This window comes from Opisthocomus hoazin, chromosome 7 (genome assembly GCF_030867145.1).
Source record: "Opisthocomus hoazin isolate bOpiHoa1 chromosome 7, bOpiHoa1.hap1, whole genome shotgun sequence".
NCBI lineage: Eukaryota > Metazoa > Chordata > Aves > Opisthocomiformes > Opisthocomidae > Opisthocomus > Opisthocomus hoazin.
This window is the reverse complement of record NC_134420.1, coordinates 22,810,994-22,835,276: the sequence shown is the minus strand read 5'-3', so window position 1 is coordinate 22,835,276 and position 24,283 is coordinate 22,810,994. Positions and strand designations below refer to the sequence as shown.

General features: G+C 43.8%; 1 protein-coding gene and 1 long non-coding RNA gene across 7 annotated transcripts in view; one reads left to right on the top strand and one right to left on the bottom strand.

Annotated features, from left to right (window-relative positions):
- The window catches only part of TUB (TUB bipartite transcription factor), a 172,042-nt gene that overhangs the window by 88,755 nt on the left and 59,004 nt on the right, over nucleotides 1-24,283 (bottom strand). The window contains exon 1 of one of the 6 annotated variants that reach the window (XM_075427256.1): nucleotides 849-1,296. The exons of the other annotated variants lie outside the window; for them this stretch is intronic. Within the exon in view, the coding sequence (XP_075283371.1) occupies nucleotides 849-886 (38 nt within the window). The 5' untranslated portion in view covers nucleotides 887-1,296. Of the gene's footprint in view, nucleotides 1-848; nucleotides 1,297-24,283 lie in introns of those variants that run through there. 6 annotated transcript variants of the gene reach the window in all.
- LOC142361953 (uncharacterized) lies at nucleotides 1,494-8,689 on the top strand. The gene is made up of 3 exons (XR_012764547.1): nucleotides 1,494-2,751; nucleotides 5,066-5,191; nucleotides 7,261-8,689. It is a non-coding gene; the product is annotated as an uncharacterized LOC142361953 (long non-coding RNA).

Sequence of the window (24,283 nt, the reverse complement as noted above, 5' to 3'; positions counted from 1 at the left end):
GCCCGCGGCCTCCCTCCGCAGTAACTCGGTCTGAAAAAGACGCTTTAACGAGAGCTGAACAGCCCGTAACGCCTCCGCCACCGGGGAGCGGCTTCACCGCCGTCCGGCCCGGCAGCCCGTCCCGCCCGGCTCGCCCCCTCCCTCCCTCCTCGCACCGCCCAGGCAGCCGCAAACCACCCCCGCGTCCCCGCTCCGACACCGAACGCTCGGGGCAGGCGGGGGCCGGGCCGACCCCACCGGGACCGGGGCCGCCGGCGGCTCCCGGGCAGCAGCCGCCGCGCCGCGGCTCCCGTAGCTGCTGGCAACGGCGGAGCCAATGGCTGCCGCCCGCCGGGCGCTGCCATGGCGATCCCGCTCCCCGCCATGGCGGCACCTCCGGCCGTGCCCGCGCCCGCCCCGCTCCCGCCGGCGCCCAGCGGAAGGGGCGACGGGCGGCCGGCAGCGCCCGCGGGGCCGGGGGCCGGGGTCCCGGCGGCCGCGGGGCGACGGCCGCCACCGAGGGCGCAGCGCTCCGCCTGCCGCCGCCCGGCCCGCCGCCGCCGGGGGGGGAGGCAGGGAGGGAGGCTCTGGTGCTGCGGGGCGAGCGCGGCTCTCCCCAGAGACCAGCGCCCGAACTTCGCGGAGCCGGGCCGGCCCCAAGTTGGGAGGCGGCACCGGGGCCCCGCTCCGAGAGCGGCCGGGGCGGGCACGGGGCCGGCCGTCACCCGTTCTCCCCGGAGGGACCCGCCGCCACCCCGGGCAGAGTCCGGCCGCCCCGGCCCGCCGCCGAGGCACGGGTTCCGGCCGCGACTCCGCCGCGGGGCAGTCCCGGTCCCTCCGGCCGCCCCGCCGGCGGGGGTCCCCCCTACCTGTAAGGGATCCAGTCCGCCTGGTGCCTCGAAGTCATCTCTCCCCGGCGGCGCTGCCGGGAGCCGAGGACGGGGACGCGGCCGCTGCTGCCCGAGTCGGAGCCCGCCACGGCGCGGGCAGCATCCTCCGTCCGGGGCGGGGGCGGGCGGCGCGCCGGTTATCCCGGCAGCGGCCGCAGAAACATCCCCCCGGGGAGGGCTCCCGGCGGCGGGCCGGGCTGCATGGGGAGGGGGGCGGCCGGGGGGCAGCGGGAGGTGGCTCCCGGCCCTTCCTCCCTGCCCGGAGCAGCGGCTGAGCCGGGCACCGGAGCGCGGGGGAGGGGGCCGCGGGAGGGGGCGGAGGAAGGGCCAGCGGCGGGCAGGGAATGGCAGGGCAGCGGCGCCGCGTCTCCGCTGCCGCTACCCGCCCGTCCCCCCGCTGCTGCCGCCGCGCTGAGCCATCGCCCGGGCGAGCCGGACCGGGCCGAGCCGCCCTCCGCGCCGGGCCCGCCCCTGCCCCGTCAGCCGCGCCGCCACTGACTCACGACCGGCGCCCGCCCCACCACTGGGCATGTGCGGGGCGCCGCGGCCGGCAGGGGCTCGGCCCGGGCAGCCTCGGCCCGGCTCGGCTGAGCTCGGCTCGGCTCGGCCCGGCTCGGCTCGGATCGCATCGCCCCCGCGGCCGGCGGCGGCCGAGCCCTGAGGCGAGTTGCGGCCGGGCTGCGCTCGCAGCCGGCTGGGGCGGGGGAGAGGTGCGAGGGGAGCGCAGCCTGAGCTGAGGCTCATCTCGGTCCGGCCCTGCCGGCCACATCGACAGATCTCAGCAGCTCGACCCAAAATGGCTGAGGAGCCGCGGCCTGGGGTCGGATAGTGAAAGGACTGGCGGCTGGCGGTGGTGCGGGCCGCTGGGACATGGTGGCTGCAGCCCACCTCGGCTGGCCCTGGTCCGGCCGGGAGCACCAGCAGCTCTCCCAGGGAAACCATGGCGGGAGGCTGAGGCTGGCTGGGAGCAGCGCGCGGCCACGGCTCCCTGAGGAGCCCGGCTTTTGCTACCCAAGCGTGCTACAGGGCACCGACCGCTCATCCTGGCAAGAGCAGGTCGCAGCCACAGCAGAGTGAAGCCTGTTCACACTACTGACCGTGTAAATCCCTCCCCCTCTTGGTCAGAAACAGTTCCTGGCTTCGTGGAAAAAAACGTGATCTGAAGAAAGAAGAAATCAGTGGAAGAGATTAATGAAAACTACAGTCTCCGTCTGTTCGCTTTGAACAATGGCAGTCTGGCCCCTAGTATCTCAGGAACTTTGTAGGTAACAGTTGTGCTGTGTATGAAGAGGAGTTTTAAAGAAAAGACTGTTAAAAGTTAGCTGAAGTCACCTTTTCGCACAGAACAGGCACTGTGGAAGAAACCATCAGAGTGAAGTGTGGCACCCACTGCACCTTGGAGAGGCTGCGAAGGAGAGTGGCACCTGAGTGACAAAGACGTGACACTCTGACCTGCTGAGCCATCCCCAGACTGCAGTGTTGGCCTCCTGCTTGATGGTGTGAACTCCTGTGGAAGAGGGGTACGGTATAGGTTATCCCGTTGCAAGGCAGTGCAGAATTGAAGGAAGGATGAGTGATAAAGGCTTTGGAAAGGTGCAGATCTGAGCAGAGACTGAAAAAATAGCGTTCACCTAAGAAAACAGAGACAGGGAGTTTGTAAGTAAGTGTCTGGAAATAGTAGAGCAGAACAGTAGGAAAATAACTTTTGTTCTCCTGGTTTTTAGCATAAACAAGGAGACAATAATATAATCTAGCAAATTAAAAACAGATTGAGTGAGATACTTTTTCACGCAACGTAACTGTACGGTAGAGTTCATTACCAAAGAACGTGGATGGGGCCAGGAAGCCAGCAAGAGTCAACAGAAGATGTCACACTTAACAGGTAACAGAAATGTTAACGTATCCTTCACTGTCATAAACTTGTGAAAGACCATTTTGTTTTAAAGCCAGAAACCAACATTTAAACGTTTTCCAGAAGTCAAAATGAGATCTGCCTTTAAGGAAGAATTATCTCACATCCATGTGGGTAAGACAGTTTGCTGCTCTTTTGACCAGCATCCAGCACTGGACTTCACAGACCTCAGTTCCAGAGGGGCACCATCTGGAGCTGTGGAACTACGGGCTTCACCACCACCTGGCAGCGTTATTAGCTGAGCGGGCGGCTGCAGGAGAGCCTGTCTCCCAGTAAGAAGCTGCATGCTTTTTAAACATGCCCATTTACTGAGGCTGCTGTAGAAAAGAAGAAAGGAAAGACGAAAACTAGAAGAGTTTCATGTCTGCAGAGTCAAAAGCTCTCAAGACTGATGATTAGAATGTCTATTTTCAAAAAGCTGTAAGCGTGAAGTCTGGTAGATGAGCTAATGCACACACATCAAAAAGATCCCTCTGAACCTTTTAGCGGTACGAAATGTGGAAGTGCTTTACTGTCATTTAAACAGCCCAAGACCATGTTTGTGTTAACAAATACAAAGCATACAGGGTTACTAGATGTTCAAAATGGGAGACCAGCAGGATGTCCTGGAAGATGGGTGTGTACAGAGCGCAATGCCCATCTAGGGACAGCTGACAGAGGAGGAGAAAGATCGGGAAAATTGTATGGGGAGAAGAGAAAAACAATTCTCTGATACTTTGCTTCTGTACCTTTACTTATGCCCCCAACCCTCTTCCTCATCCTTCCCCACCCCGATTCTCCCCCATCCCAATTCTCCCTCATCCCTTTCCCATCTTGGGTCACTTGCTTTTGTACTGCCTTACTCTCCAGCTCCGATTCTTCCTCGCTGGCTATGCTCTGGCCCCGTTCCTGAAGCAGGTGAGCTGAGCAGAAAGGTGAACACCAGCCCTCTGCAGCGGGCAGCACTAAGAGCAGGGTTACTACGCATCTGTAACTCAGCCAGGTCCCGACTCACCAGTCTCCTACGGGTGTCACTCTGCTTTGTCTACATGGTGCACAGGGCTAATTCTGAATGACAGGGCAGGAGTTAAAGAGAAATCCTTGCCGCAAGGATGACTAAGGTGTTCATTTTGCTGTGTAACAAGCCTCAAGATTGCCCTTCAGGTACAGATCCACTCACTGACATTTCTAATGATTTTCAGCAGCTCAGGGAAGACCTGGCTTTTGCAGGTGCCAGTTTCCCCAAGTACTACTACAACAAAAAATGGGAAAAAATACCAGCATTTAGCAAATAACCCTTACATGCAATTATGATTTCTAGGTGCTATCTATGAAGAGAATTGTAATTCTCAAAAGCCATGCCTAATTAGTTTCAGATACCAGCCTGATGGGCAAGATAGTCTGTTACAAAGATAGTGCTTTAAAGGTTTAACAATGGATGTATGAAATGGATGGAAAGCAGCAACGTAGACGCAAACCTAGCTCCTCCACCACCAAACGTGTCTCACTGAGTACCATCTTCCTCTGTGTACAGTGTGCCGCCTTTCCAATTATTCCCATTTTGTCCTCTATGTAAAATGAGTGTCCTACTAATACATTTTTTTTGATGGAGATGATGAATAATACAGCACAAGTGTATCTAACAGTTGAAAACATTTGCATTTGCAACTGAAAGCCTTCTGGCAATCTCGATAGAGAGCAAGACATCAAAGCAGGAGGACTCTGTTGAAAGGGAGTCAGGAGAACCTAAGCAAGCAGTAAAATAAGAAACTGCTGTAAGCTCTTTCCTAAATGTCCAGAATAATAACTTTTAAAAATCTGATTTTGCCATGATGGGGGAATTAAGTTCTTATAATTTAGCCCATGTAAAAAGAAATCAAATAGTAATTGTATATACCGGTTTGAAAGAGTGCACATGGTATCTTTTATAGGGAGGTATTTATCTATCTACATTCCTGTTGTTCCTCTTTCTAGAGCCACTGTTTCTTCTGCACTAGTGAGCACAGCACTCTTCAGAGCTCGTGTGCTACAGACAGAAAGGTCTGCATGTTTTGTGGCCTAGAACATTTCCTATACCTCATAGGAGCTATAGTAGGCTTGGGATATGTATTGAATTAAATTGCTGTCTCACTGGCCTTTCTAGCTGACCTGAAAGAACGTTGGTTTTAGAAAAAGGAAAGGTAAATTAATGAACCATAGATTGTCTTATTTGTGGGCCCATCCTCGTTTTATGCTGTGGTGTAATTCACAGTTCCTAACTCATTCATAAGACATCTGAGAGACTAATTCGATCTTTATTTTTCAGGTCTTTTTAAAGGACAAAAGCTGACCGTTTGTTGCCTTGGCATCAGCTCAAGCATAGTGCAGAAAACACTTCTATCTGGCATTTTAAATTTTATAATAACACAAACAGGACAGACGGCATAAACGTGTAAGAATTCTGGGTTTTCCTTTATTGGCTTGAACATTTCTAATTTTAAGCTGCAAATGACAAGGAACAGGGATGTGTTTGTGCTGGCATAACTACAGAAGTGGTTGTGTTTAGATTTTTCCATTCCAATGTATCTAAAATCAAGCTATCATATTTGAAGTAAAACCACGCCACATAAATCTTATCTGCATTCATTACAAAGCTAGAGTTCCTAACAAAGTTCGTGAACTTTTCTGTATAAAGCTCACATCAGTTGTGAGTGTATCTAGGATATTTTGTTTGTTTGTTTGTTTGAAAATCAAACTGTGCAACTAACCAGGATCTGCAGGACCAGATGCAAAAGCGGAGGCTTTGTGTAATGAGCTGAAATTCAGCAAATTCAGTGTATTTCTTCCCAAACAGTGAGTTCTGGCATGTGTTGAAACAAATGCAGAATAAACTCCAGGGATGATAGCAAGGGCATTAAAACTTTCACAAATCAAAAAAAGATGAAAATGCTCACAGAAAGCAAATAAAATTGAAGCCCGGAATCGTAATTTTAGCCACAAACACTTCAGTTATACCAAAAACACAACAGAGATAATTCTGCTCATTGTTGTGGACTTTGGATCAGGCTTATGCCAAGTTCACTGTCCATGTGCCTTGAACAGAAAGAAACCCTGGTTAAATCTTGTTTCTCTAGTAAGAAAAAAAGGCCTTATTTTTGATGTCTCAATTTCAAGTATAACAATAAAATTTTGTGGTAAATGTGAACAATTTGAAGATGAAACTCTGGAAAGGAGACAAATTGGTATATAAAAGATTTATTGCAGCCTTTACATGGTTGATCTTCTCCATCTCTCCAGGAAAGCTCACTTTTCCTTTCTGTATTTTGTCTATTCTCATTCCGATAAGTACATTTCTGTTTCTTTATTGTGAGGCTGTGAAGCATAAATACCAGTCGCTAACATGCTGAAATAAAATCTATTCTGCAATAACAGAATAGAGTTCCCTCGCCACCCAGAGTGATTTTTCACTTTAGTCACTTCAGTTTGAACTTGCCTACCTCCGCTGAGATCCTGTCTAATACCAGGTTTTTACGGTTAATATCAAGCTGATGCCTACATCTACATACTCCTATAAAAGAAGTGTGAGAAAACGTTCACTTTTGAGGAGTTAAAGTTGTTAAGCTCAGTTTGCCAGCACTAGAAATCAAACCTAGTATACCACTGTCCTGGTGTTTGCCACTGGTGGCCAGCTTTCAACACCTGCTAAAGAAGTTTTTCGTTCAGTCTGATAGCAGATCCTGTAACAACACTGAGCATCTCTCCCAAAATCTTTCACTGGATTTATCCAATGCTCTGACTCTCCGCTGTGAGTAATAAATCCTGTTACTCAGGTGAAAACAAAGTCTCTTGCACAGAGACAGACTAACCTATGTGACTGCTGTACCTGAAGCCACTGAAACTTGAGTAAGAAACTAGTATAATCATAATTAGAGCTCCTGTCATCTTTGGAATTGCTGTCCCATTGAACACTCATCTAAATCCGGTGGGACTTGTAGAAGTGGATTCTGCTATACATTCCCTTCAGACTCCCCTTTTAACTGTCCTCTAACATTATTCCTACATCCTGGTACCTAAAATGATTGTTCAGGAAGGATGAATTTTCCTATAATAGTGTTTAAATACAAAATTGGATACTCTTCTCCCATTTCAGCATACTATTTCACATAGGTTTTGCTTTTAAAGGTTTCCTTTCCCTTTGAAGGTTATTATTAAACCAGATTTTGCACAGTAATTTTGCTCTCATATCTTGCACTGATGCTTTTTGAACTTTTCTGAACCATTCACACTATTTACATGTCACTCAAGGCAGTTAGAATACCAAATCAAAAAATACATACTTTCAAAAAGAGTCCCCCTACCAAAGTACATGTCTCTCTCCTGTAAGACAGGTCTAAATTCATAGCAAGCCAAATGCCAGTTTACTGCCTGTGAAAACTGTGACACTTTGTTTGTTTTTATCTTCTAAAAATCGAGGGTAGTTTTCAGTTCTGACTCCTGTTCTTTTTTTTCATGGAATCACAGGATGGATGGCAATGGAAAGCATCTCTGGAGATCATCTTGTCCAGCCTCTCTGCCCAGAGCCACACCAACTACAGCAGGTTTCTCAGAGCTGTGTTCAGGCAAGTTATGATTATCTACAAGAATGGAGACTCTGCAACTTCTCTGGGCAGCCCTTGCTGCTGTTTGAGCAGCCTGACAGTCAGAAGGTGTTGTCTTATGTCTAAATGGAATTTCCTTGATTTCAATTTGTACCCGTTACTCATTTTGTTCCTCTGAGCTAAGAGGCATCACTTTGCACTCAGCCAGCAAGAGGGGAACTTATTATATCTCCCTTTGTCCTCATGGCAAGTCCAGAGGACCCTGAGGTGTCCCTTCAGGACAAAAGCAGGCTTTTCCAGGTCAGACTAGGGGAGCCACGCTGAAATTCGCATAATCTGTTAGCAAACAGTAGCATGCCTTAGACTGCTGAAAGGATAAGCCCCATACTGTTTCTTGGTATTAAGTAGTCTTTCCTTTGCAGCATGGTGAGTAGGCAACTGTACTTAATACTGTAAAACTTCAGGATTAATCTGAAGCTAAGCACCTCCTTCATAACTGTACTGTAAAAGCATGCATAGACATTGCTTCCAGTTAATGTAAATAAAACAGTGCCATTGAAATTACAGATCTAAAGCTGTCTGCCCCAGCTGAGGATATATTTTTAAATGTTCGTGCTTAGCTATTGGAGAGCTAAATAAAAAAACAAACAAAACCCTGTCTAATCTCAGAGGTGTTTCCAATTTATGGATGTTTCAAACTCAGACGTGACTTACCTGCCCTTAAAAGCTGTTAACTTCACCTGACAGCGAGCAATAAAATTGAAATGTTCCCAGCAGAACTTGTAAGCAGAACCAGAATTCCTTTGCCATAGATGTTCATTTGGAGAACATAATGATAATGATCTTCTCATTTTATACCCTCTAGATTTCTTCTTCCATCAATCATGATTACTCAAAGAAGTCAGTTTATTAAAAAAAAAGCCACAGGTTTTGAAAGAATTAACATTCCATTACAGTTTAGCACAGAGTTGCAATCAAATTAAAATGAGACTGAGTTCAATGTGCAAGAAAAGTAAGATTTGAATGGTTTTGTCTAGAGTCAAAGCAGCTAGAAAAGTAGCAAACTAGCTTTAGAATAGCTGAGCATTTTTATAACTAGAAAACATTCTACAGTCTTCAAAGTCTTCAGATAATATTTAAGATTAAGTAGTACCAAGTTATTATTTTCACTTGCTTTAAAATGGTCGAGCTAGTAAAACTTTTCAGAAGGGGCAGGAATAGTTATTTAAATTATTGTTTTTCTGCTCTCTTTCCAATAGAATGGGTTAAATATATTTGAGCTTGCAATGGAAACACTTGAATTTCGTTCAGAATTTATGCAACTTATTAGCTTGACTTACAGCAATCATCTGCGCTTCTGGCTAATATATGACACTATTTGTAATATGACTGCTTTACATCTTCTTTGTAATGCAATAAAATGCTGCATTCACATTAGAGATGATAAACTGAGGCAAAAGCTGGATTATTTAGTTTGCCTACAGCTATATAGAAAGTCTCTGAATAAGCTAGGAATTGATCAGTTGGATCTTCACTGAAACATCCATCCGCACTGCATACAAATTATATTCTGGGTATCGTGTGCCAAGCACTACCCGAGTCGTCCGTATTTGCCAGTACAAGGACAGGCTGGGAGTGCATTGCTTACTCAGTGTTTCCCCGAATTACAATCTAGTGTGACCAGTAATAATTTTGAATATACAGATACACTAAATTAACTTAAACAGGTGGCTGAGAATTTCTGTTTGCAAGAGCTGCTGATGTTACTGATTTCACCTCACCATTTTTTCACTGTACCTCAACAGATGACTGAACCTGTGGCCAGATAGTTCAACAGAAGCTAAATGTAAGGCACTGTGTTCAACAACCTGGTCCAGCCTAGGGAGACCTTTTTTGTTGTGTTTTAGCCTATTCTTATGAAATGTTTTGGTTCAGTGTTTACCAGGTTCTCAGTGATTTGGCTGTCAGTTTGACAGGTACTTGCTGGGCAGCTCCCAGCTTCCACTGGAGAATGCCAGGGCAGTTTCTTTTTGACTGGTGAAGAGGTAGCTCCTCATGTGGGCACCCGGGCACTCCCTGCCTGCAGCCGGGGGGTCCCTGTGGGCTCATCGTGCAGCCCAGCACCCACCTCCAGCACACCTTCCCAGCAGCTCTTCACGCTGGCCCTTGGCAGGGCCCTCCTGCGCTCACCTGCAGAGCCCCGCAGGCACTCCAGATGGTCCTGTCTGCCTGCAGTTTGCCAGCCCCTCTGAAAGGCAGCAGCTGAAGGGTCTGGCAGGAGACAGGCGAGGTCCCACCGCCTCGGAGGGGAGGGCACCTGCATCAGGGCAGATGCTGCAGCCCTCAGCACAACACTTTTCGTTCATAGGGGGAGAACTCAACGCTGAATTATTAACAGTTCTTCTGTGAGAACTGTATCAGCTGCATCTGGCAGACCGTGAGCACATTCTCATTAACTTCGTCAGTGGTTTGAGCAGAGTCACCTTGCCAGCAACTACAAATCAAAGCAGTTTTGTTTGTTATTTTTCTGTAAAAAAAGTTGTAGGAACTATAGTTTGCAAAATAGATTTCCTGGAAGCCAGGCAGGAAGAGAAACTTTTAAAATTTCCCTTCTAGATATAAAATGACAACTATTTAAGCACTAATTAATTTCTAAGCAAAAAATATACTCCTACCTTTAAAGAGCAGTATAAAGAAAACACAAAGGATGCATTAAAATAAGACTACCACTTTAAAAAATTAAATTCTGCAAAGACACTTTTCTTGCATGGCAGAAGAGAAGTTAAAGCAACATTTCTTATGTAATTTGGGGATAAGAATTAAAAACAAAGGAAAATAAAGTAGTTTACATCTCTGTGGTAAATATTGTATAAAAATTACATGGATACAAAATTCTCTGAGGCTGTGCAGATTTTCATACAGGGAGATGACTGTATGAAATCTATCTTCTTTTCCTTCACTTTGCTTTGCATAAACCAATCTTCTTTTTTGGCATCTCAGACCCTTTTCAGCCAACATCTACTTTCTGCTAAATTACTGTAGGTGAGTATATCTGGATGTTCTCTCGAATACCCAACTCGGGAGTTGCTACTTTGACTCCTTGGGATTTCTTCACACCACCTTATCAATGACAGTTCCATACTCTTCTTCGAAGCCAAATCCTGCTGCACCTTCCTTGCACTGATAGCACATTTTCCCCTCTGTCCTTCCAGCTGCATGGTCAGCTGGCTTTATGTGCCTAATTCATTCGCGTGCCAAATGCAGTTATTCAGGTCTGGATCATAAATAACATAGGTAATACAATTTTAACCATGTCCTTCAACCCCCCCTTTCAGGATCAGCAAGCTATAAAGCCAGACTGACCGGAGAAAGGATAATTCCAGATTCACACAAAGTGTATTATTTATGACTAAATCAGAAGATAACTGTGAGATCAACACAGCATTCCTTCAGTGAAGGTACTACCCAGCGTGCCCATTCCTGCATGAATGATGTGGCAGTGTCTCAGTTTACCTTTCTTCCTTTCACAGCTGTCTCTTTTCCTGAATTTAAAGACTCTATTAAGATTCTTCAGGAAAGATCAAGGTCCAGGTCTTCGGGAAGGGATTTTTACTGTCTCTGCAGTATTGCCCCACCTGCCAGTTTTGCCGTCTCTGCAGTATTGCCCCACTGGACAGCACAGTTAATCTCTGAGGGTCAGCACACTTTGACTGGAAGATAAACAAGAAGGAAACCTGAGACAAGGAAGAAGTAGTAAAGAGCTGGGGGGTGAGAGAGTATTACAAAATGAGAGTAGAGATTAAAAAAAAAAACTAGCCACATTTTCTGCATTTAGTAAAAGTCTGTTCCAAAACCACTGATGGCCCTTTTCCCAGAGAATACTGGTATGTTTAGATATGTTCTATATACGTATAATATACACACATGTTGTACCTCTGGTAGCCATATTGTTCATGCTGGATATTTGGCACAGACTTTTTGCTGCTATACCTGCTGTGCGACTCTGCTTCCTCTCATGGAGCCTTAATCGTAACAATGCCTTTGCGAATTCACTCTGCAAAAAGCACTGCCTTTTCCTCAGGAACTACTGAGCAGTTTCCTCACTCTGACATGTGCAATTTATTGATCCCTGTCTGCACTGCCTTCCCTTACGTTGGGAAGGTGGTAATGCAACAGCCCATTTACAACCAGTGCTGCATTGTACTGTAGTATCAAAGAGATGTGTTGAGACACACTGACTCAGAGACCAGGAGAAATTCCTTTCTGTGCCTTTCGGCATGTTTTCCAATTTAAATCTCAAGCAGACCCAGTTAACAATAAGACCCTTCCTTTGTATAGAAACGTCAAAGCAAGACCAAGACTCAGTGAAGGAAATTAAGTCAAGGAGAAACAGAAGAAGCACAGCCAATCCAGAAAACATTGAAAAAGTTCACTAAGGGGTAAGAGGCAAATTCATGTGGAAAAGGAGAGAGCAAGACAGAGAGGAAAAAATATGTGAAAAAATAAACCCCGACAACAGGAGACTGAGGTGTAGAAGACTCAGGTCTAGAAGACAGAATTGGGGTTAATAGACTAAATACAGCCAGAGAAACTGCACACAAAAGGTCCATATATCAGCAGGCTGGGAAACAAACAACCCTACAATGATGAAAAGCCTCAAAAATGCCACATATTGTAAGAGGATATTCAAGTAAGTCAGTCAATTAGAAATGAGTCACAGATGAAATACGCAAAGGTATGCAGCACCTGAAGTGGTACAGAAGCAGATGGCAGGTATTGATACTTTTTTTCCATTTGCCAACATCTTACTGCTTGATGGCAATGAATTTTGTTGCACAAAACATGCCAGCCACACAGTAAATGAGCAACCCTTGAAAGGAAACATACTGCATATTTTTCTGAATAACAGATTTGACTTCAAATTGTCTTTTAAAAACAAATTGGTCGCTGGAGAAATGTATTGTGTTGCAAACTTCTACTGAAAGTACCCAGCCCCACGGAATGCTGTTCTTGGAGATTATGTGTTTCCCTGCTGTTTGCCCTAGCTGTCAAATACTAGTTGAAGAGTTCTTGTTTTTCCTTTTGCTGCTGACTTTGTACACAGACACTTCAACAGACCTAAATGTATTATTACCTTGAGATAAGATATTGTAGCTCAGTCTGTGGCTCAGATGCAAATTGTGTTCTGGAAGGAAATAATTGGCAATAAATAGACATTTCCAGAAGTCCACTGGAATTGGTGGAAGTATTTATGCACATTTATTCTATGGTCAGCCTAATATGATCAAGGTAGGGATTCTGAGAGGAGGAAAATAAAATTATACTAGCCAGCCTCAAGATGTATTATACCATGCTCTCCTAATGTCAATAAGAGCCAGCTTTCCTTGGTACAATTTGTAATTATTTGCAATTAAGTCTAGCTCTGAATATTTAGAGAAAATTGTTCATTGATTCAAATATTTGGAAGAATCAGTGACAATAATTTCCTTTAAAATGAAACCTTTGGCTTAACTGTAAATCAGAAAAGAATACTTGAAAATTTTTAGGTTTTCATATTGGCATCCTGCTTAACAAAACTTTGCTGTCCACCGGAGAGACTTTAGGGTGGCAGTAAACCAGAGGCTGCCTCTGTGCATATTGCTCCTACCCTGAGATAAGTCTACTTTTCTCCTTCAGTACAGCAGTTGTAAAAAATATCAAGTAACGTGAGTAGTCCTGCCTGCTTACATGACACAGGGACACATCGACAAAACATTAAATGGAGACTCTGGGCTCTTTTAACACCTACCAATCAATGATTTGTGTCACTGCACATAAACTATTTTCATTCCCCACTGACATGAAATGAATTCTAAGTAGCTACAAAGGGAGATGCGCCTCTGTCCCAGTTGCAGTCTCAAGTAGCAGAATTTATTAACTATATTTATCTTGAAAAATGTCAGGTTTTCAGCATCACAAATTTATTTCCAGAGATGCTCGAGCTTCCTATCTCATGATCAGCTGCATCCCTGAAGCAATCTATCACCCCTTTATTTAAAAGAAAATATTCACGAACAAAGGTAGTGTTATGAACACCTGTAGCCCCTGAAGAACAAGAGAACTCTGGGCATCAAAGCAAAGCATCAAAAGAGGCAGCAAACTGGGAAGCTGCAATTTAACAAAAGCACATGATATTGAATTTCAGTTGAAGGAGATTCTCAGTCCAGGGCCTGATAACCTGATTTTGAACAAGTCACTTTGCCCTTAGGTCTCTCTTTCCTTGTGCAATGTTTACAGTGTAAACACGCAAGGCAGTCAAAGTGTGATGCAGGACAGCCCCTAGATGTATTTGTCTGCCCTAGCAGTGTCATTATCTGGATGAGGAGCTCTGCTGAAAAAAACAAAAAGCAAACACAGAAAAAAAATCTAAATCAGTTTACACAAAGATGAACTTGTAAGCCATCATAGTTTAAGTAATTTAAAATCTGTACGGTTTTTAAGAAGGACAGGTCACTGAAGTGCCTACTGAGTGTTCATTCTTGAGGTACTAAACAGGGACGTATCTCACTTAACCAGTCAGTCGTCATGGGCATGAGGAATTTCTCTCACTGCCTCATAATAAGAATCTTCAGCAGAGAAGTAGAAGAAAACAGAGCACAGAGGTCTAATCCAACGTTTTATGCCCTAAATGAGGGTCAGTTACATTAATTTACAATACACTGTGCACTCTGAAGTGGAAGAATGAAGCTTATTTCATTAAACCAAAGGGAATGCAGTGGTTTTACTCATATACCCAAAGAACAGCCAGGCTGCTGACTGTTATGTAGTTTACCAGCACTGGTAATACTAGAGTTCAGAGATTATTCCAGAACACATCCAGTTGGAAGTGACAACTTCAATTAGAGACAAGCTAGGGTTTAGATTCCTTCCATACTTCATTTCAGTGACATACATGCTGAAAATCCCTCCAGTCAAAAGATTAATGCATGCAATCCTCCACAGCAGTGCATATAAATTGCAGGTTATGTGCATCAAAATAATACAGAAAACAAAAATGGAGATATAACTTCTACAGAGCTGAAAATCTATTTTACTGACCACACTTCTGATAATCTATAACTTTGCTAACTCATCTTGAAAGAAGAACAATCCCCTCCTGTGCCTTTATATAAAGGCACATGGAAGCTATATGGCTCCTCGATTCCTCATGTTTCTCCAGAAAAAGATTCATACTTTAGCCTGATCTCTGCCATGAGTAAAAGGTGTCCTTAATGGTGGCAAAAATGGAAGGTGCAGAGAGAAGAAAACCTTTCCTTTACAAATTGTTTACTACCCCAAATGTCTTTGGGTACCTGAAGGAAGAGACCTGCCAGCCTTAATATGTGAGGAGCTGTCTTGCCTGGACAGTTGGCTGTCTCAGTGGTTTCACAACTGCCCTCCTTATTACAACACATCTGTCATTGGCCAAGACATTGTCAAAGATGTATCTGGAGGTACAGAGGGGCAAGGAATAAACTTGAACTCTTGTAAATTTTTTTTGCATCATCGGATGATAATTCCATGTAGCTACCACCCAACCTCCATCACCATGTCACGCAGAGTTAATGTCACATACTTTCATTCAGTCCATTTGCATCTTGCATTTTAAATTGATTTTTTTCTACAAAGTAGTTCCCCATTACACGTGCACAGGGAAAGAGAAAGAGCGGACTGACTTTTGCACAAGCAGAGATGTTCCAGGGCAAGATCATAATTTATTTATTGGTTTAAGTCTGAATAGCTTTATCTGAACTAATAACTCTCCTCAGTTCATTCTGCGTGTGATTTACTCTGACAGACAAATTAGTAAGTGTAAAGAGATGGATAGAGCAGCCAAAATCTTGTCCATTTCAGTTCCAAGGGAATATAGCTGCTGCATGGTAGCAAAACATTGAATGAGACAATAAAAATTCGAAGCTAAATAATTGAAAACTTGGTTGGGTAAAATCATCTTTTTTGCTAACCAACCCTGCATAACTGTTTTATGAAAAATACAGAGCCGGGCTCAGTTCCTGGATAAAACCTATAATTATTTTATAAAGACATATAGTAATTGAGGATGATTCAGAGATAGCCGAAGAAATAGCAGCTGTATCAATCTTCAGGGAAACAGTTCACAGAACTACATTTTTAAAGACTCCTTAAGGGCAATGGCTAAGTATAGTCCATTTGTTCATAAAAAATCAAAATGGGAAAAAAAAATCAATTATGATTTAAATTTAAATCAGATTTCAAGCCCAAAGCTTTTAAATTTCTTTGTCTAAGATTGCCGGCACACAGGCTTGGATTTAAGACCTGGGTGATCTGTTTGATAGAATGGCTGCCAGGTCACACCGTTACATGTTCAGGTCTCTCCTTTAGGCCAAATTTGTGAAAGGTACTGAATTTTTCCCCCTTTTACTCCCAGTCAAAATGATATGCTAAACTTCAGTTTCCATAGCCCGGCCAGCACAGCAGCCCATAGCCATTTTTTCTGCAGATCCCTCCAGGAAGGTGGTTTGCTGCCCTGGCCCTCTGCCAAGGCAGGCTCCTGCCCCGCGTGGAGACCGAGCGGTGGCTCTCTGGCTGTGTTTCTGTCCCCACACATTGCAGAAGCAGAGAGCTCTGAAAATCAAGTTCCACATTCCTGGCTCAGGTCAGTGAACTGTAGGAAGAAGTTGGATGAAAAGATAATGACAGAAGTGAAACAGAGGTCACATCAAATAGCATTTTGCAAATGAACAGACTGGTTCAACGTCTCTCAGATCAAAAGACACTGTGCACAGATATTAGGAGGAAACAGAACTCATGAAGACAAACTGATGGATATTCACACATGCAAGGGATGCAACTTGGGACTTGATAGAATTGAATTTGCTGTGGCAGTATAAACATCAAATTACATGTTTGCTGGAAGAGCTGCAATGCTAAAAGCAAATACCATAGCACTACCTCTTCAGGGGTTTTAATTGCATTAGCAATGTGAGGTCAGGTACTTGTCCTTTTGTGAGATCAACTTCATGTTATTAAACTGCAGAGAAAACCCTGCATTCAGATGGATTTATTAACATTGTCTATGTTACTTGAAATATATACTGCAAATCCTGTGGAAGCAGAGAAAATATTCTATGTAACTATAAGAACTGCAAATCAAACCCCCAGATTTCCAAAGGAACTAGCAGATCTTTGCTGAGTTGGAGTGAGCAATGAAGATTTATGTCAGCTGAGAGGCTGGTCCATTATTTCTGTAATACTACGTAAATCATCATAAAACATGACAGATGCAGTATTAATGATGAGCTGCTAAAACTTAACCAGGGTCTCCCTCAAACCTTGCTGCTTCAGTCAGTGCTATATATGACACGTCTGGAATAAAGTGCTCTTTCATTTCAAATCCATCAAATTTTATATTTTACCTCTCCTTGAAGTGATGGACTTTTGGCTGGGACAAACATTATAGTCAGTCTTTTCTGGTCCTAGGCTAAAGTTCATTTTGAGAGGACAGCCTTCCTTTGCTTCTGAAGGTGTGTGAGATTTGTGTGAGAGTCAAGTAATCTGATGGGCAAAGTAGTTCCCTCGCACTGTGCCCAGAGGGTGAACAAGCTGATACTAGATGAGGATGAAGGGGAAACCCAGAATAATGAAGAAGGTAACTCCCAGAACCAGCTTTTCTGTCCTTGGCCCTCCAGGCAGCAAGGAGAAGGGTATGCAGAGCATGTGAGAATGGTGCTTTCACATGCTTCTGCAAGACAGTAGCTCTGCCCACAGTACTGCTGAATAAAGGATGGACACCCATCAGTGCAGGAAGAAACACAGCACCTGCTTTTGCAAGGAGCCACTCTTTAAGTAGGGGCAACCATCTTAGGAAGTAAAAAAAAAAATACACTAACTGCTTCTTAATGCTTTGAAGTAGAACTGCAGCACATCGCCTCAGACATGGCGAATGTGTCTCCTTCTACCGCTCTCCATGAAGTCAGACAGGGCATTTGGAGGACTTGTGGTGAAACTGTCCTTTGGGGCAGACCTGCAACTTTCCGTGCATTTACATAAAGGCACGTGGGGGGAAGCAAGAGAATATTTAGCCTGCCTGCCAGCCTCTTGGGGCAGAAGCCCATCCCATCTCGCTGCTGTGCTTAGCCACAGCCTTTTCAAGACTTTGGGCCTGCAGATGGCTAAATGGGTTATCATGCAGAAGTGGTTACCTTTCTCAGAGGAGGTTGGAAGGCCCTGTGAAAATGGCACCTGCACCGAGGATCTCGTGCATCCAGAAATCACGCCACGCTGCCACACTACTCCAGTGCAGCAGAACTGGCTTTAAAAAAATCATACTGTTCCCAAATAACTTGAGGCTAATTTGAGCTGCCTCTTGGATTTCAGCCTTAGGATTCTGGTTTTCTTATTTTCTTTACAACAGGGAGCGCTGGAAGTATTTCTATGTAAAGGGAGAGGCTTAAGAAATCACAAGTGCTGAGACTTTCGGCTTTCATGTCATTAGAGTCTCAAAGAGCTGCAAAAGGAAGGAGTAATGTGGAGCCCGCATAGAAGAAGTCCGGCTGATTTCAGTGAATACAGTGAATGTGTTCAGTACGCAGCAGTGACTGTGTGCACGGGTCACCATGAAATAGTAGACATTGTAGCCATGTGCATGCAGCATTCGCATATTAATTCTATTGCAGACAACAGTCCTAATATGGTCTTCAGTCATTTACTAATCACTAAATCATTAACTTTTACTACCAATATACTTTTGGTTAATCATTTTTCCCATAACAGTTGAAAGTGGATCAGCCCACAAGCCATCAATATAGCATTTTTTCCAGTACTTCACATTTTCTTGTGAGATGAACTAGATAGATTAACTAGTCTTTTCTCAGCTACAGTTTTCATTATTCAGATGAATAAGTGTCATTTAGATCAACATTCTCCACTCTAATAGTTTATGTGAAAAAGAAAATTGAAATTAACACATTTTTTTTCAAGTTACTTGTTGTGAACAGTGTTGGCACTCTTGAGCTGAAAGATGCTGACTCAACAGCACTTTCATAGATGAGAATTTTCCCAAAGAAATAAAGAAAAATAAGGGATGAGGAAGAAAAAGAACACATCATAGGGCTAAATCCTGGCCCACAATAAAGCTGTTCTAGGAAAATGTCGGTGATGAAGAGCTGATATAGGAGCACCTCGCAATTGTCAGAGTGATATTACCTCAGATTCACACCAATGCCAGCATCTGAGGGTGGTTTCACATCCTGCCTCCAATCTGTTGGCTAATTCACCTATCCAGACATATTCATGTGTGGCCCGTTTGGTAAAAGGGTTAATTCGCTGTGAACTCCAGGGTCTCCAGGTTGTATAAAGCTGCACCAAAGGCTGAACAGGCCCGGAAAGCTGCCTGCTGCTCGTTGCAAGGTGTTAGACTTATGCTGCAATAGCCAGGCAGATCCTATAGCAACTATACCTATGCCCTCCCAAATTGATGTGCTGTCTTTCTCCTCCAGCACAAAATGGAAATTTCACAAGTAACTCCGAGAAACTAAGCTTTTCCTAGGAACTGTTTCCATAGAGGACAATGGCATTGCTAGAAATTGTTGCTTGTCTGACTTGACCCGCAAAGAACCCAGATGGTTGCAGATGGAGCAGACTTTGCATTTTCATTTGATTTCTCTTACAAGTTTGTAAGAGAAATATTAATAGCACACTAATGGTAGCAATTACTATAATGAATGTAACAGCTGGTACCAGCAGCTGAGCATACGTTTCGGATTTATACTTTTCATGTGCAGCACGAGGTGGCTCTGAGCAGTCACAATCACTGTCTCTCACTTTTCCTCTCTGAGGATTCTATTTTCAGCAAGTCTGTGCTTGTGGCAAAAAGACGGAGAGCTACTTTTGTAAATATGCCACCTCTCAGGAGGTTACTCACAGCTTTAAGAAATAGGTAATGTGTTCCAAGTATGGTCACTCTCTCAATCTACTCTGGTCCTCTCAATGAGCATGGTTTCACCACCAAAGAAAGTATCTTTTAGTTATGCATCAAGCAGTGTCTTTCTCCTCTTCCTAAAGAGAAAATTGGGTAGTAGGGACTCCTGCAGTAGAACTATGAAGCAAGAAATAAGTCTGCTCACTTGGAAATGTTTACAAACAAAATGCATGTCTGGATTCCCAAGATTGCCACCCACCTGCTCCATTTCTGAACAGACCCAATGAGAATAAGTGAAACAGAAATGTAGCACAGACACTAAGAAAGAGCAGAAAGGACCTAAAAAAATTGTTCTGGCCCATCTTCACTCAGATTAAAGCCAGAATTTTAATTAGGAGTGAACGAGGCTCCTGCTCTGCAGGACATCGGCATCTAGCAGCCATTAGACAGATGAGTTTTAGTCCAAACCCATATGGTGATGCCAGCCTCCCCAAAGGCATTTCAGTTCAGGGCTTTACCTCCAAATTCCCAAAGGTTGCCAAATTTGCCATTCAGCTTTCCTGTTTTAAACTTGGAATTCAAGCCTATTCAAATGCTTTACTGCATTCTTATGCTTTTCATGCTAACACACTCTAGGTACTAAGGAGCCTGAGACACTTCCAAGCTTCAGTAAAAGCCTGCAGGAACTGAACTGAATGCAGGAAACAAAGGAAGCATGAAAGGCAGTGGGCACTTTCGGTATTCACTTTACATGGTGTGAAAACTTAAAAGGCCGCAGTGACTGTGCCTGTCATCTGTTCGTCTACTGAACATTCAAGTATAACAGTCATTGAATCAGAATTCTTTCCTGCACTATATAAGATAAGAAATTTTGGATTCCTCTTTAAACCAGGCCTCAGACTGTTGCCCAACAAATCAGTCAAAATACTACAGACGTACTTTGTTCCTCCTGAAGAGGTACATGTTCTGAAATTATCTCAAATCTTTCTGACAACAAAACACTTCCAGAATTCACCGAGTTCCCAGGTTAATGCTGCATCTGTTATCACGTTTGGACTTCGCTTCTTGGAAATTTGAGTCAAGGCTGACTCTCACGGCCCATCTTCTAAACCAACAGTACTGGTTACCCCTGGCTCTTGTCCTGAAGGACTGTTCCAGCTTACACTGACATTATGAAATGTAATGACTGCATTTTTAAAAGTCCTTTCTGACAAATGCTTAGGGTGTGAACAAAAACACAAGTTTTACATTTAAACTTTATGTGCATTCAGCAGAACATTATGCAGCAATCCTCAATGTCAAAAGATGGAAAAGAGAGTGTAAGGCAGAGAGTAGAGATTACACCAGGATCAGTGTTGGAATGAAATTAATTTCCTAGAAGCAACAGAAGACGAAATAGAGTTTTTTCCATGCTAAAATACAGCTTTAAGATCTTCACTGTTCTGACATTGCTGTAGTGCAAATCTCAAAGTACCATAGACAAGTAGCATATCCATTAAAGTCTGCAAAAAACATAGGGACAACTTACAGGCAATCTGTCAGTGTAATAGCAAAACAGGCACAGTTGCTGACTTCAACGAGGAAGCAGACAGCTGCATTTTGAACAAATGAGAAGCTCTGAAGAAGAATTGCTGGCAGCTGTGTTAGAAGGACATTAAAATAAAAAAATCCTGTGGTTACAAGGGCAAGCATTGCAGATACAGGTGAGTCATAGACAATTTCAGGACACATGTTTTTGAACCTCACAACTAGAAGGGACACCTACAATGTGGCCTCACATGTCTCTTTGTGGCAAACACATGATCAAAGAGAGAGGCATCCTCAGATGACTCAGCTGCCGCAGTATCATTTATAGACACCTTTGTCTGACTTGCTTAATACCAAACAAATAGTCTCAATGTAAAGCAAAGCAGAAGTCATATTTCTGCTCAAATTGATGAGTGCCTGATTGATAGGAATATAACCCTAGAAAGTGAAGGCTAAATGTCACCACTGCTATAAAGTCTCTTTTGTTTATTTTGGTGTTCTTTAAAGACGTGGAAGGAAAACTATGTTCTTAGATTCTAGAATATCATTCAGAAATGTTGTGGTATTGTGAGCTCATTGCAAAATTGCGGTAAAAGCTGTAGAGCAACAGCAGCTATTCTGATAAGTCTTGCATATTTGAGAAAGTACGACAAACAAGATCAATAAATAGACATTGAATTGTAACAGATCAAAAAATGCACTTGACATTAAAAATTAACATAAGCTTCAAAATTATTCTGCATGGCCTTTTCTATGGTGTATTTTAGAAGTATCAGCCATAACACAAACACCTACATCATGGGACACCGTCTCACTGCACTGTTATAGGATTTTGCTATTCATTTAATGCTGAAAAGGAGGTGACTCACAGTCCAGATGATGTGTCATCATTTTTTTCACTTTCATTTTTTTTTACTGCATTATCTGCACAACAGCAATGTCACAGCCTAGTGGAAAGCCACCATACCATGCATCAGGACACCTGGATTCTCCTCTTGGCTCAGCTACTGGCTGACACTGACCTTCAACAAGTTTCTAGCCCAGATTTTGTCCATTTTCTCCATTCAGGACCAGGCTGGTCTCTGCTGCTATTAATGCGGTGCCCAGCGCTTTATGTAACCCAGCCTTTATGTAACACATTAAGACAACCTGTAAATATGCAGGAAGAACAATACTACACACATTACAAACAGAGAGGAATGCCCATACAAGCCCAGGGGCAAGAATTTGTACCTCCTTCACAAGCTGCTGCTGCTGCAATTCAGCAGCTCGAGAGCCCCCTGCGATGCTGTGCCTCACATCCACAGCTAGGACAGGTAATCAATTCACCAGCTGCATTCTGGCCAAATTACAGTATTATCACTTTAGAACAAGTGGAAAAGGAGCTTGGTGGCAAAGATACAGTGTGAAAGGTCACGCTCAAAACCAGACTATTTCTGCTTTATTCAGGACCTTACGAATTTACTTGTCATTGTCCTAAAGAGCTAACACCACTTTCAGACAGGTTTACAGGAGTAGCACAACTTTTCACAGGCTAGAGAAGAAAGAATTACCATGCTTAATAATAACAAAGAAATTCAAGTGCAACATTTTGTTAAAAGGAGTAATTCAAAAGAAGCTTTAATACACTTGGTTGAGTTTTTAAATTTTTTTTAAGAATGCCGTGTCCCAAACTGGAAGCATAGTAGCAAAAAGCAGGGGGGGCACAGAGGAGATACCAATGCCACAGACTTCAGCATTGATACTGTTTTCTCGACTACACCCTGAATATTTCAGATAGTCCCCATTTCCTTATGTTCTGCTCTGCATTCATTCCTGCCCTGACTGAGGTTCCAGCTGCCGAGAGGTCTAGCTTCAGCAGAGGCTTAAGGGGTTACCTGTGGTCTAAATACTAAGGCATATTCTTTTTAAATCTTGAGTTTTATTATATTCTGGCCCCTGAGACAAAGAAAGCAATGCATTAAATACAACATATTTTTCAAAGCAATTACTATGATCTGGAGGATGTCACTGCATAAGTCTACCTCTGAGTGAATACGAAGTGGGAGGATACATTTCTAATCCCTTGTCCATTTCATTCTCCACTTAAAAAAAAATAGAAATGGTGGGGTGCAGAGTTCTCTCACATACTTTTCAGAGCCAGAAACATTTGCTACACTTTGGCCTCCATATAGCTGTCCCTTACAATGTAAAAATGCAGTTTAGAAGTATAGATCTTCCTTCCTTTTCTACAGTTAATTACTCCCAATGCCCTGCCACATCTGCTGCTTTGTGTAACGCAATCAGATTTTCCCATGTCGAAAGATACCGTCCCAGTGAAACAAACAAAAAAAATTCAGTGAACCAAGAAACCCTCATCCAAGATAAAAACAACACAAGTTTCGGTCTGGATGTAAGAAATTGCTGTGTTGTACATGCCGTCTACACTTATTTTTCAGTATTCTTTACAAGTGTTTGTTCTTTACGTCATTGTCAAACAAATACCCCAAAGAGAACCTTTCTGACCTTGTGAGAAGCTGACCTTGCTTTGTTCTTCAATATACTATTTTCTTGCTTGCACAGCCAATTTTTCCATTTCTTTCAGTGAATGAGCTCTCCTACCCTTTCCCATCAGTCCCACCATTTCCGCACAAACGAAAAAGGCACAAACTAAAACTAAGCAATGTTCATTTAAATCATTAAAGGCTGGATTTCAGGCAATTTTATGAAAATTATCAGAAAGTGTGAAGTGGCTTTCTAATCAGAGAAAAACCGTGAGCATAGACTTCAAACAGCATGGTTTGTCATTCACCTATTCAGTCAATAGCAAAGCTCCTTGGCTTTTTGTGTAAAAGATGAGGTCCTTGTTCTGGTTTCAGCTGGGATGAAGTTAATTGTCCTCCTAGTACCTGGTATACTGCTGCATTTTGGATTTAGCATGAGAATAATGTTGATAACACACTGATGTTTTCAGTTGTTGCTAAATAATGCTTATAGTCAAGAACTTTTCAGCTTCCCATGCTTTGCCAGTGGGGAGGTACACAGGAAGCTGGGAGGGGGCATAGCCAGGACAGCTGGCCCAGCCTGGCCAAAGGGATATTCCATACCATGACATCACGCTCAGTAGATAAGCTGAGGGGAGTTGGCCAGGGGGGCAGCGATCGCTGCTTGGGGCTAGGCTGGGCATCGATTACCAGGTGGTAAGCAATTGCATTGTGCATCACTCATTTTATAAATTCTATTATTATTATCCTCTTCCATTGTTGTTCTATTAAACTGTCTTTATCTCAACCCATGAGTTTCTTTTTTTTCCCGATTCTTCTCCCCATCCCACTGAGTGGGGGGAAAAGTCAGCGAGCAGCTGCCTGGTCCTAGTTCCCAGCTGGTGTTAAACCACAACAGTCCCTAATACCATGACTAACATTTTTAAAAACAGTGCCTTGCTTCGGACTCTTAAGTAACAGCCTAAGTGTCAGGTAATTTGCTGTTGGCTCTCTAGTGTGAAGACCCTCTTCAGTTTTCC